The sequence below is a fragment of the Pezoporus flaviventris genome, unplaced genomic scaffold (assembly GCF_033815535.1).
Source record: "Pezoporus flaviventris isolate CSIRO_AGI_PZ_B2104156 unplaced genomic scaffold, CSIRO_AGI_Pfla_v1 ptg000001l, whole genome shotgun sequence".
Classification (NCBI taxonomy): domain Eukaryota; kingdom Metazoa; phylum Chordata; class Aves; order Psittaciformes; family Psittacidae; genus Pezoporus; species Pezoporus flaviventris.
In genome coordinates this window covers 25,826,256-25,839,592 of record NW_026892549.1, presented here as the reverse complement: position 1 = coordinate 25,839,592, position 13,337 = coordinate 25,826,256, and the positions used below count along the sequence as shown (strand labels likewise).

Below are 13,337 nucleotides of genomic sequence, written 5' to 3'. Positions count from 1 at the left end.
GAATGTTTGTTTTTCATCAGTGCAGTTTGTCAGTTGGTGATTTATTAGTATATATACAGATGACCATATTAGTGTATGTGCCGGGAGCACACAATTTAACTGGTATTTCTCTCCTCTCTCCTTTCCCCTTATTCCCCAAAAGATCTGCTCCTAGCACTTGCATGTTTTCATCTGGGTTGGAACAGCAAGAAGCACGTGAAGCTAATGTCCTTTTCCACAGTCTCTGCCAGGCATGACAGATCTGTATAAATGAGGGCCAAGTGTTTGGAGGTTTGGAGGAGCGCTCATCCACCGCAATGAAGTAATGTGAAGAAAAGTGGCACTGGGGGCTGGGGGAGAACACAGTGCCTTTCTGAAGTCATGGCCTGATGACTAGGTCATTGTATTGACAACTTGCAGAAGCGTTTTTAATAATTAGCCTCTACTTTTTAAAAACAGATCAAGTGCAGAAGGAGGAATGCTTTTCTGATGTCAAAGGAGTGCCTTGCTATTAACTTCAGCAGGAGCAAAACCTTTTTTGCTTGTTGCCAAAATGCAAAACCAGTGCAGAACCACTAATCACATTTTGCCTTGAAGGTCTGTATGAGTTAATCACTCCAAAACTCTGTCATTCACGTGAATGCAACTAGAATGCAAGAGTATTATAAAGTGGCTAATTTGTTTATTTATAATTAATACAAGGTTAATTCTTTCAAAACCTATTAAGCCTGGAGCAGCTGCATGGTTAGGAGGAAATGGGATGATCATTAGTATTGATTTTACACATGAGAAACAATCTCAAGAGGGTTTAACATTTGGGCCTATTTCATTAGCTCATTTTATTAGCCATCTCAAGACAGTTTATATTCAGCTAAGTTTGAAAGGGATAATAATTTCAAAATCAGAGAAGGCAGGCAGAATCTCAAACTACGGAATTATCTGAGACATCTTAGGACTGTAGGCTGCATACAACAGCACAAACTTCAATGCTAATTAAATAAAAACACTGCTTCATAGCCAAGGAGAAGATGAACTGAAGCAGATCAATAATGAGAGGACAGATACATAAAGGCAGCCAGACTGAGAAAAGCCTTGGGGGACAGACTGCAAATGCTCAAACTAAACATACGGCAGAAGTTATTTGCTGCATATAAAGAAAAAAGGTACAGACACATGCAAATAAAGTTCAGGTTGTAGTTTGGTTTTCAAAACTCAGGACAAGGGCATACAAAATATTGTTTGAAGTTGTCTTCCTCACTAGATAGTTCCCTGAATGATTATGCCTTTTAAACTCACTGCTATTTTCCCAGGCAGAAAATACAAACTCTGGGGACAGGCAGTATGATAGTGGGGACTGGTCCTGGGTGAGGCCTTTCGCTCTCAGAGGCAGCATTTGGTTTCCATGCAGGCACAAAGTCTGGGTTCCCAAGGCCTGCTATGTCTGACACATGGTTGTGTGGTAGCAGCTTCTAACCCAAAAGCAGTAAGAAAAATTTTAAGGAAGGCAAGTGACATGATACATCCACAGAACAATGCCCCTTTCCTTCAGCTGAAGATCAAGCCAAGTCTGACTGCAGCCCCACTGTGAAAGGCCATGTTTGCTGGTGAACCACAGTGGAGCACCGCAGGGCTGCTGCCCCTCCTTGGTGTGACTGAGGCACCAATTACATCGCCGGCCATTAAACATTCAGATTGGCTTAAAAATCAGGAGGTGGGCTTTGAATTTGGAGTCTGGGGATTTGGTGGGGTCTTTTTAGCAGTATAATTCAAATTACGTCAATTTGCCTTTTGGCTCCTGAACAGGATCCTACGTCCATGATCTTAATTTATTTTCTCTTTCCTGAAGTCTTGTACCTAAAAATGCGGTGAACTGTTAAGATAAATTGCCAGCTCCCAGCACAAGGAGCTAGTGACACAAACAGCAACAGGTGCCTATCCCTTTTTGGGTTACTGAATCACTCACAGGTTAACCCCAATTTTCTCTACATCTTCTCATTCAATAAATTTACTCACAGGCTTTTTTGTGAGAGGGGTGTTTTGTCCTTAAAACCACATTTTGCTATTTCATATTCAGATCTTGTGGTTTGTCCTTTTTAAACATACTGGCTGGTTCAGGGTTTTACTCTGTGCCTCTCTCAAGGACACACATTCTCTCATTTTTGTTTCAGCAGGGCCTTAGAGGTTTTCTACAGCTGAACTCTGGGGAAGAACTTGGCAGGCTTTTATGGAAACACTATCCTTGACCAAAATAACTAAATCTTAAACCTTGAAAGAAGAAACATGTAACTCCTACTAGTTTATTATTAATCTAACTCAGATTCTGGTACAGCATCTAAATGCTATATACAAAATAAAATGTTGCACATAAAAAGTATCTACAGCAGCACTAAAGTTGCCTATAGCTGAAATGAAGACTTTGATCTGCTGTAACCTGCAGATATCCTTGATTCGTTTCACCTCCTTAGTGCTACAAACTTCATTCTCCTCCAATTCATAACTAAAAGCCAATCTTTTTTAATGTTATAGTTAAAGACCGACTAAAATATATAATTGTGAAATAGATATTTTTGACTTCATATTATTCATTTTCAAGCCTCTATTCCATAACAGTTACCTAGAACTATTACCAAATGCCTCTGCTAACAGGTAGCTCTCTCAAAGCAAGTTCTTTCCACAAGAATACAAGAAGAAAATAAATAGGATCTTAAAAAATATTTGAAAATATTAACTGTGCAAACATTTAATTTGCATTTACAGAATTCTCTGTGAATATTTCAAGCCAGCACTGCCACTGCACAGATTTAGGAGGTCCTCTTTTAGAAAATCAGAAGTGTAATTAACCAAAAAAATGAGTGGGACAGAGACGCACACCCAACTTATAAGAGATTTTTCCTGGCCAGGATTTCCTCATGGCATCTGTTTTGCTGTCATCTCACCTCACTCCTTGCATAATTAAAATAAAAAATGAAAATAGGATAGTACAGTCTGCACTGTTGGGATTTTCGGACTACGTACAGAACAGCTTGGGTTTGTTGTCATCCTTCATTTTCTTACAAAGGAGTTCTGGTTATGAAACACTTTTTCCATCTCAGGTTTTCAAAATCAGTAGTTTATAAAAAGAAATTATTAAAAAATCAGTCATGTATGCAGAGCTCAAGATCCTCAGAAGCACATATCATTATACACAGTTTTATATAGTAACTGGCTGTTTAAGAACAAACAATAGAAGAAAACAAACCAAACCAACCAAGCAACCAAACTAACAAAACAAAGACTTATCTGCTGGGTATTTTTTGCTACTGAAATCCACCCAGGATCAATTCATTGCCTTGCTCAGCTGTATATCATCAGTAATAGCAGCATCATTTGACAGCAAAAATAGCCAAAAAAGTAGCATTCTTATGAGCAGTATGTCTTGCAGAACAGCTTTTGGCAGAATCTATAACATGCCAGGGGTGTGAAGGTACAGCAGGATTTTCAATATGTACTAATTTCAAAACAAAAATAAATTGCCACCCAAGCAAGCATGTTTCATGGAATATTGCTCCTACATTTAGAGCAATAATTGAGAACGTGGAAGAGCAGAAGCAGTATCAGATCAGAAGGGCAAAGCAGTCTGGATGGTTGTGTTATCCACATGATCCTAGTGCAGTGCTATCTATTGACAGGAGAGAGGCTTTCAGCATTTCTCAGGTGAGAGGGGAACTTCAGGAATGTTTTTACTCACACAGTTTCTGTGGACTGGAATGCTTTTGCTGATGTTACCTTCAATACACTGGAATACACACTTAACTGCACACACAACCTCAAGTAGGTAAGTTTCAGCAGTGCCTGGCAAACAGCTTTATACATGCATCTCTGAGCAAAAAGCATTTAGCACTATATGAAAACCCCTTTTGCACCTCTTTTTCTGTGCAACTCTTGACAGAAAAGTAGACTTCAGAAAACTGCACTAGAGTTCCCATCTTGAGAGAAAATGCACTGCAGTGCCAGAAGTCATAGGATGCACATGCACCAGCATACCCTGAGACAGCTACACGCTAAATAATATCTGCCTCAGATGATAATGCTCTGAAAGAAACAGCCATAACTTCTTAAATACCTTAATAGTCTCAGGAAGATTGAAGTGCTGTCTTTTCTCCTTTAATCTTCTCAATACACTGTCCATGGTTTCTTCTACTGAGGGACCTGGTTCCATGCTTGTGGCTTCCTGTGTCCCAGCCTCTTTAGAGGTCCCAGTGCTTTCACTATGATCATTTCTTTGGGGTGCTCTAGAGGTACAGTTTTGCTCTTCTGACATTCTTAGTTTCAGCTCTGAAAGGAAAATTACTTGGTAAGTAAATTGATTAGAAATATTTGCAAAGAAGTTTCTTCCAATACTACAAGAAAAAAAAAAATCCTATTTCTTGCACACAATTATGTATTTTTCTTTTCCCTCGCAGTCCATCTTTGACATAAAAGGTGAGGACTGAGGAGACACAGGGTTAAAAAGTGGGCCTGGGTAGGAGAATCAATGCAGACTTTCTGTGGGAGTGAGATTAGGAAAGGGGCTTAAAAAGACAAACAGCCCTTGAGAATATTTGTGGGAGGTTTGAGGGGGAAGAAGAGGGGATGTGGAAGCAGAGCTCTCTCTCCCCCTCTTCCTCTCACCAAACCCATGCACTCTCAATTGATTTGATTTCTGGATGAGTAAAAACATGTCCATGCATGCTGTGGGGATTGTTGTCTAAGGATGCAGTCCTTCCTGGACACCTTCCTGGACAAGAGGTAGCATTTCCGCAGGCACCTGCCATGCTCTCACTCCAGCTGTGCTTGCCTGCTCTCCTGTGCTGCTGTGCAAGTGAGGAGAGTGAAAGCCCTCACCTGAGCATGGCTGGGGAGCCCAAACTGTGTCACAGAGCCCTCCATGCCAGCTGCCAGGCTTCTGAAGCCATGTACTCCAGGTCTGCATAACCAGTCCAGCTCTTCTCTAGGGCAATTCAAACCATAACGCTCCCTTTCAGAGGCTGCATTGCTATCCCAGCCAGGCTGCTGAGCTGGTCCTTACATGGAGAACCAGACACTGTTTCAATGACTTCCCTTGGCAGAAGAGTACCTGAGCAACCAAGCAGAAGACGTAGAGGTTACAGCTTGGCCTAGCTTCCCAGTCAGCAACCTGCCTGGATGCAGTAAAGGTGTACATATACTAGCCTGATACCAAGCCAAAGACCATGGAGCTCTAGAGACCTGCACAGAGCAACAGGGAAATTGACTTAAGGCTGGAATTAGCGCACACAAACTCAGGCTTTGTACCTATCAGTCGTATGACTGGCTGGAGAGGGACAGTGTGCAAGGCAGGAGACTGATGGCTCCAAATATGTTTGATTAATTGAAATCTGCACAGAGACAGAAATTTTTTTTTCAGCTGTGACAGTCTGAGGATACAGGTCAGGTTTGTAGGGGAAAACAATAAACTCAGAGAGCTAAGAAGGATGGACAAAGCCTTACAGACTTGAATGACCTACAAGCACTTGAGTGTTTTTCTTTTTTAGTTGTACTTGTTTCATGAACATTGTGAATCTTGCTTCAGTTAAAAGCAGGATAAAAAACTCAAGGGTGTTCACAGGATTGAGGCATTTTGGGTGTGAAGGTGAGGCTGATCTATGAAAGCTAGGCTCCTTGGCTAGTTGAAGGAATGGTTTAGTTGGAGAGATAATTTTCAGAAAGTTAACTATTTCCTCTCATTTGCCCTTCCTGGATTTGCAGCAAAGTTCAAAGGGGAAAAAAATTCAGATCTAGTAATCATGCAGCATAGTATTTAAGAGAGATTTTTCCAGAAGAAATTTACTGAGTGATGAGTTTCTTTATTTACTACAGTCACACCTTCTATAGCTACATTCTTAACAATATCAAAACCAGAGATGAAAGATAATACTACAATTTAATTAGTAGTGAGGATCCATTTATAATTGAAAAATAGATAAATTATAAATAGCCTTTAAAAAAAAAATAAAAAAAATCAATCACTCTTGTCTACACTCTCCCTGAAGGCAAGCATGTGACACACCCACAGACGTTAGTGGGGTGGTACACAGACAGTCAAGGGCAAAATTTGACCCTGAAGACCAAATCTAATATCAGGGAAAGATCTGGTTTTATGATCAAAAAAGTAAAAACTTTAAAATTGCATAACCTCAGTCCTAAAGGAACATTTTGCACTACATTTGAGCTATTACAAGGACACTTTCAACTTTGTAGTTCTGTATTTCAGACACATATAAAAATATCCAGAATTGCCTTTCATATGAATGTTTATAGTGATGAGGGAGAGGTGACATCTTTTTCCTCTTCCCCTTTTTAGCCTTGTTATGAGGATTGAACTGGCTTACATTTATCCCTGATTTCAGGAATCAAGGCAAATCATACCCTCTAATAAACTTTGTTGTCATTGAGAGAATTATTGCCATGCATTGTGAAAAATAAGCACAACATAGAGGTTAGAAAATTAGCTCTCAAATATTCCAGATACACTGATGCTTCCAAAAGCTTTGGCAAAAAGCGAAGTGACATGCTATATGTACCTTTGAGCTGCTTACGACCTTTGGCCAAATCATTCATCCATTTCAGAACTTCAGGATTGGAAGTCTTGTCACCATGAGAAGGCTGAAAATAAAGCATAAAGGGAAGAATAAAACAAAGGAACTGGTGGTTATACAAGCAAACAGATAAAAACTTATCCACACACAGTGTGCTGAAAAATGTCCACAGTTCCAACTGCACTATATCATAGTGTCACGAAGAGCATTTGGCTTGATCATGATACAAATTTGTCATGACTTGTCTCTCCCCATTGTGACACAGTGCTACATGGGTCTGAGTATTTTGGCTCTGATCCTAAAAAAAACCAAACTTTTAAGTCCTTAACTAACTGGGTAAGTAATTTCAGTGACTTCAAAGTACTGATCAAATACATAATGTTGGTCAAGTTCGTAAGTATCTTCCAGCTTAGTAACGCAAGCATTCTTTCCCTTAAAAGGATAAGCTCTTACTGCTTTAAGACAGGGATTCTCTTGTGAAACAGCATTTAAAAAATTTCAACTGAACTCCTGAATTAATCAAAAAGTCCCGTGCAACAGAGGATGAACCACAGAATCTTTGCATATCAGTCCTTTCTTTGCATTTAGAAATTGCCTCCAAATTAAAAACAATTTACACTGGATCTTCAACACTCAGACATTTAAAATGGCAAAACAGTTTTGCAAAATTAAACCTCTGAAATAATTTTTTTTCTGGTCACAGTGCTAGAAATGACTGTTTAGGTATGAAATTTTACTCCTAAACATATATAATGACCATAAGGCAGTACAATTCACAAATGTATGATTAAGTTTGCAGACATTGATGAAATTACAAGGTAATATATAATTTGCTTTATTTTCATTTTAACGTAGTCATAAGGTATCACAAAATTCCCTGTTTCATACTGTACATAACATGACAGATGTTTTGTTACATTTATACTGCACAATTCACCTTACAAAAATTAACTTGATATGAGCAACGATCTTGCATACACTGCATAAAGCATACCATTGACCTCAAACAACCACCTCCCCCCAGCAACACATCCTAATTTTTATTTCTCTAATTTCTGCCAGTAGCTTCTATTGAGCTGTACGCTTTGAATGCTTACAGAAGTCTGCCCAAATGAAGGAATGTTCATTGAGAAGTAACAGTTTACAAGCAAATGACTTCTACAAAGTAAATAAGTAGCTTTCCATCTTTTGGATCCTTTCAGTTCAAAAGCAGTCAGCTATGCTTCACTGACTCGCACCTCTCACGCATCTAGAAGATGGGTATTTTGCAATAAAGATAATTCAAAGAAAATGTGAATTAGAGTCTCAGAACTACTGCATACCCTGAAAGATAATAAAAACATATTCCCTCATTGATGATTATCCTATTTCATTTTACCAAAAATACCCTTTCTGTTATTTTTTCTGCATAAGTTTTAATACACTGAGATTCTTGCCTGCCTCTTGCAGTGTTTCCCTTTACCTTTTCAGTTATTATCTTACCAGGTATTTTCTTTCTTGCTCAAATTTTTCTTCATACTTCCTAATTTTTCTCTTGAGACTCTGAAGATGCTTGGTAAGTTGTGCTACTGTGTGTGGTTCTTTGCAGTCTTCACAGTTACATCTAGAAGAACTTCTTGGCCTGCAAAAGTCGAAAGCAGAGTAGCTGGATCAAAAAAGTGGCTATAATGAACCATGCCTTGTTTCAGGCACATTTAATGCTCTTCTAGCACTCCAGAATACATATTTAAGTTCTTTCACCTAGAGGCAGTTTAGTCTTACAAAGCGAAACTAAAATAATTTCTTTTGCTTGAAGATACCCCTAGAATATACTACTGGGTTCACCATATTTCTTTTACCCTTTTTTTTTTTTTAGTTAATTGTGGGATTTTTTAATATTTTTCAAAAGTTTAATCTAGTAGGTCACAACCTGGTCCAGTATTTACATCTTATTTCACAAATCTTCCAACTGTAATGGGAGACTGTAACACCATGATTTGTCAAAGTAAGCTCAGGGAGATTTTTATTACCAGAAATAAACATTTTCATTTTGAAGGCTCTTCAATTTGTGATTTTTTACAATTTCAAATAATAGGTCTGATTAGTGTTCATATGCAACTGAAAGCTATATACATAAGATTTTAAGAAAGTTTGGTTTCTGGAGATTACATATATAGGCTGTTCATATGTTCTTTGACATTCATATCTAGTGAATGATGGGAGCTATTGTGTTATTACAGCTGAAATTTTTTACCTTGATAGCCCTCTCTACATTCACTCTTCAGAATAATCACTAACTTTTAAAACTGTTTCTTGCTAACTATAATTAACAAAGATGACAAACAATAGCCTGCTGTGTTATCAGTGAAAAAATGCTAGATCTTGTTTCTCATATCGCAAATTAACCATGCCAAATTATGCTACACTATGAAAAAACTGTAGCTGAAGTATGTAAGAAAAAAAATAGCTGAAAAAAACCTGAAGAGTCAAAGACAGCCTTCCAATATCTGAAGGGGGCCTACAGGTATGTCAGAGAGGGACTTTTCATCAGGGACTGTAGCAATAAGACAAGGGGTAATGGGTTTAAATTTGAACAGGGGAAGTTCAGATTAGATATAAGGAAGTTCTTTACTGTGAGGGTGGTGAGGCACTGGAACAGGTTGCCCAAAGAAGTGGTAAATGCCTCATCATGGGCAGTGTTCAAGGCCAGGCTGGACAGAGACTTGGGTTACATGGCCTAGTGTGAGGTGTCCCTGCCCATGGCAGGGGGGTTTGAACTAGATGATCTTATGTCCTTTCCACATCAAACCATTCTATGATTCTATGATGATATGATTCTATGATTGTAGATTGTATAAAAATTATTTAACATATATAAGAATTAAAATATAATTTCTTACATCATGAAAGGTTGAGCACTTGGTGGAGAAGGGGCAGACTCTGTGTCTAGATTAAATCTCTGGCTTTGGCTAAAGATAGAGCAGCGTGGTGACAAAAGAGGATTGTCGCCATCTGTAATGTGATACAGCAGTCGACTGGTCCCTAGGGAGTGATGTTCTTGAGGGCTGCTGTCCATGTCATTCTGCCAGTCTCTGTGAGCTGGCACAGGCTCTAGAAAGAAAGCATAAGCCAATACAGACTGAGGGTCACACACAGGATATTTAGCTACCCAGATAAATACATATCTACACTTACAGAAGTATTCAAAGCATAAGTATTCAAAGTAAACAGCAAATAGCTCAGCAAAGTATCACATGCAGGATGAATGTACTACAAAGGATAAGAAAATAGAAAGGATGGTTACTACCTTAGCATAAAGCAATTTTGAGTTCCAGGAGAGAAGGTAGGTAGGTATGTTTGTAAGCTATAATGTAAAGTATAATACAAAGATGGAGAGTTTTCCAGAATAGCAGCATTAATTACATTTTCATATATATGTTTGCTTTTGAAAGCCACAAAAGAAGTTTATTTTCTGATGTAGCATTTAGTCCTTTGGTCAAGAGAAAGGCAGGTCAAAAATACAACATGTCCTGATGCTAAGAGCCTCCAGTGTTGCTTGCTATATCCTGCAGAATTTCAGTAATGTTTGAAGTTGCATACCCATGGGTCTAAAACACACAATATGCGAAAATAAAAAAAAACAAAAACAAACAATAACTTTCAAGGTAGTTATTCAAGGTAGTGTGTAGTCACTGCTACTTGGAAGTCATGCTTACAGTACTATGTTAATATTGTCTTGGGCTATACAGGGAAGCCTCACCTTGGGTGCCTCAAAAGGTAAAAGATGATTTATAGAGATGGCCAAGCTAGAAGTCAGAATGACTGATTCTGGGCTGGAAAAGTAGGAATTGGTGAACCTCATTGCACTGTTTATGGACAACATGGAAAATAATGGGCACATTACAGAGCCTACCTCCAGGGAATACGAAGAGTTCATCTTCCCTTTGCTGTACCTGGTTATGCTCACGGAAAGAACTTGTAAATGTTCCCCACCCTCTGTGGGTAAAATGAGTGAGGATGATCTAGCCTAATCAATTTTTTGCTATCAGATGATTGTGCTTTAAAGCAGATTATACTTTCAGAAAGAAAATCCATAAAATCTCATAAAAGCTCTCCCTCCAAAAAAAAAGAGTTAGTATATGTTAAAACAAAGAATGAGCTCTGTCTCAGGTTCCCCTATATCAGTTTCCATAGTGCATAATATTTTTACACCAGCCACATTATATTTTTTCCTTTAAAACCATGTATTTTCAGGCAGCATGCATGTTATTTCTAATCAGTATTATACCTGCAGTCTAGCATGCATTCTAATACATTTCACAGAAACTGCTTTTTCAATGGAAGTCTAAAACTGCACAGAAAAACTGTACATGGACTTATTCACAAAAGAGCGGTCAGATTTAGAAAAGTTCTTTCATCTTCACTTTCTTTCCATTTTCTCCTTTGTACATGGGACAGGACATTCCCATAGCGAGTTGGTATTTCTTTCTGGATTTTAACTGAACCTTTGCAGTAGCTTTTATTTGACCTCTGCCCAAGAGATATGGAAGCTACGAATCCCTATTGCTGCACTGGGACAGTGGGAACAAAACAGCTCTGAATGCTACCCTTGATAGAACCATTGCCTGCATAGAACGCAACTACTGAATTAAAAAATAATAGTTGTAATGGTCTAAAATATCACTTTATTAGGCACTATCCAACTCTTTTTGCTTTACAGACAACAAAAAATCTAACTTTATACTACATGATCACAATTCAGCGTGTCATGCAAAGCCTACACAGCTTTTGTATCTCTAAGTTCATCTTACTCTAACAATGCCATCAATTATAAATACGTTAAGCATTTCCACAATGAGACAATGTATTTGGTTATTGATCCTTTCCTCTAAGTACTTCATACTCTGTGAGTCAAATTCAATTCTCCAAGGCACGAGAGCAACACCCTAAACTTCAAAATTGTATATGAGATTCAAATCCACACATTGAGACATCCAGAAACACATGTGGGAAAAGCAAGTGTAGAGATTGTACCAGTCATGGGAAATTATGTACACAGACAACAGACAGTGATAAATGTTCTTCTACAAATAAAAGTATTGTTTCTTTATGGTAAGTAATCCTTCCTTAGCCCGTAAGACATAAAGAAATTAATAGCTTTGTTTGTGTTTTGATTTGTTGGGTTTTGGTTTGTTTGGGTTTTTCTTTTACTTCTGAAAAACAATACTGTCAATGAGAAGAAACTGGATTCCTTCCTTTTATTTGACCATCTTTGAACTTCAAGAAACAACCACAGTGAAGCAGGGTGACTAAGAATAGTTTCACTATTTCTCAAACACTGTTACTAAAAGTAATAAATTTTTTTTATCATCATATTAAGTAGCAGTCTCCATATTATGAAACAAAAACAATGTCATGAAAAAAAAAATGGAGCCAGTCTGTGTGTGGTCAGTGTAGTAAAAGTTTCCAGCATTTGTACTCTCATTTTCTGTGGACCTAGAAGTACTTGTCTTGCAGGAGGCGGCCTGTACTGCTGATAACCTACACAGTTACAGGTATTTGCTGCTTTTCACATCTACAACCAGGCAATTTTATTATCCCCAACCAAGACTCAAAAATGGAGGAAAAGCACACATTCAAGACTAAACACTCCTAGAAGATAAATGCAAAGGACAAGTAGTGGCTGGAACAGCTTAGGTATAAAAGCAAACACACTTAGCTGCAGAGAATTCAAGGAGGTTTTTTTATTCAGTTAGCAAAGAAAGGAAGACAACCTGTGTTCCAGGTGAATTTCAGAATTTTTCCAAAGGCCAGGGATCTTCAATTTCCTTGGCACCAGGGCTTCCTGACAGCATTGCTCTACTAAAGCTTGCAAATTGGTGCAATTTTGGTATGGCTCCAAGAAAGGTTTTAGTTCCAACGCTGCTACAGATGCATTAAATCATTATCTAATGTCCAGAAGTGGTCAGCAAGTCGTTCAGACTTATTCATTTACACAGCCTGATTACTATAATAGAGGAACATCTCTGGATGGTAAGTTGTAACCAGACCCATTTTTAATTAAAACTTTGTGCTATCATCCTTATTCCAGTTCTGCACAGATCCTAAAAAAGACTCTAAGCATTATCCTGGGAGTAGCCCATGTATGGACCAAACATCTGCCTGTCTTCAAGTGTCTGATTTTAGCCTCTATCTTTGCCAAAAATGTGAACTAAAGCCATCTTTAGCTAAGCCAGTAAGTTACCCTTTGGCCTGTATTTACTCCATCTCATTTACTCAGCCCACCTTAGGACTGGCAAGATCTTACCACAGGAGTTAAAGCCAAGATCTGGTAACTGACAATATGCCGCATACTTCATAATGTGGACTTGGATCATATGACAAGTCATTTGGTACAAGTCTGTATTTCTTTTTCTGAAGTAAACCAATAATACACTGAAATCTGTTGTATCTAAAACGGTTATGCAGATGTAATGTGTGTATTTTTATGTTTGTGAATGCCAGTATCAGTATTTATGACTTAAAGGACATTTAGAACACCTTGTAGTCAAGTTCATCTGCTCACTGCTCAAGTCACGTAATCAATTTATACTCATATTAAAAAGCTATAGAAATTACTCAAGCTCTGCTTTTCTTTTTTTCCCTTAAAAAAACCTTGCAATTCTTCATACCCTCTTGTGATTCTTCATGGTCTCACTTCTGGTCTAATTCAAGTATTTACATACACAAAAGTAAACTCGAATTTTCTGACTGTGCTCAGAGATAAGAACTCCTGTTCATTTCTTAAAATTTGCATTCTGAAAT

The 13,337-nt window shown here is 38.1% G+C and overlaps 1 protein-coding gene across 5 annotated transcripts in view; it reads right to left on the bottom strand.

Moving 5' to 3' along the window:
- Positions 1-13,337, bottom strand: part of FAM13C (family with sequence similarity 13 member C) — a 54,262-nt gene that overhangs the window by 9,913 nt on the left and 31,012 nt on the right. For all 5 annotated transcript variants that reach the window (XM_061449161.1, XM_061449119.1, XM_061449151.1 and 2 more), the window contains 4 exons: positions 9,434-9,644; positions 8,037-8,175; positions 6,540-6,621; positions 4,082-4,293 (listed from right to left, as the gene is read on the bottom strand). In XM_061449161.1, the coding sequence (XP_061305145.1) occupies positions 4,082-4,293; positions 6,540-6,621; positions 8,037-8,175; positions 9,434-9,644 (644 nt within the window). The remainder of the gene's footprint in view (positions 1-4,081; positions 4,294-6,539; positions 6,622-8,036; positions 8,176-9,433; positions 9,645-13,337) is intronic.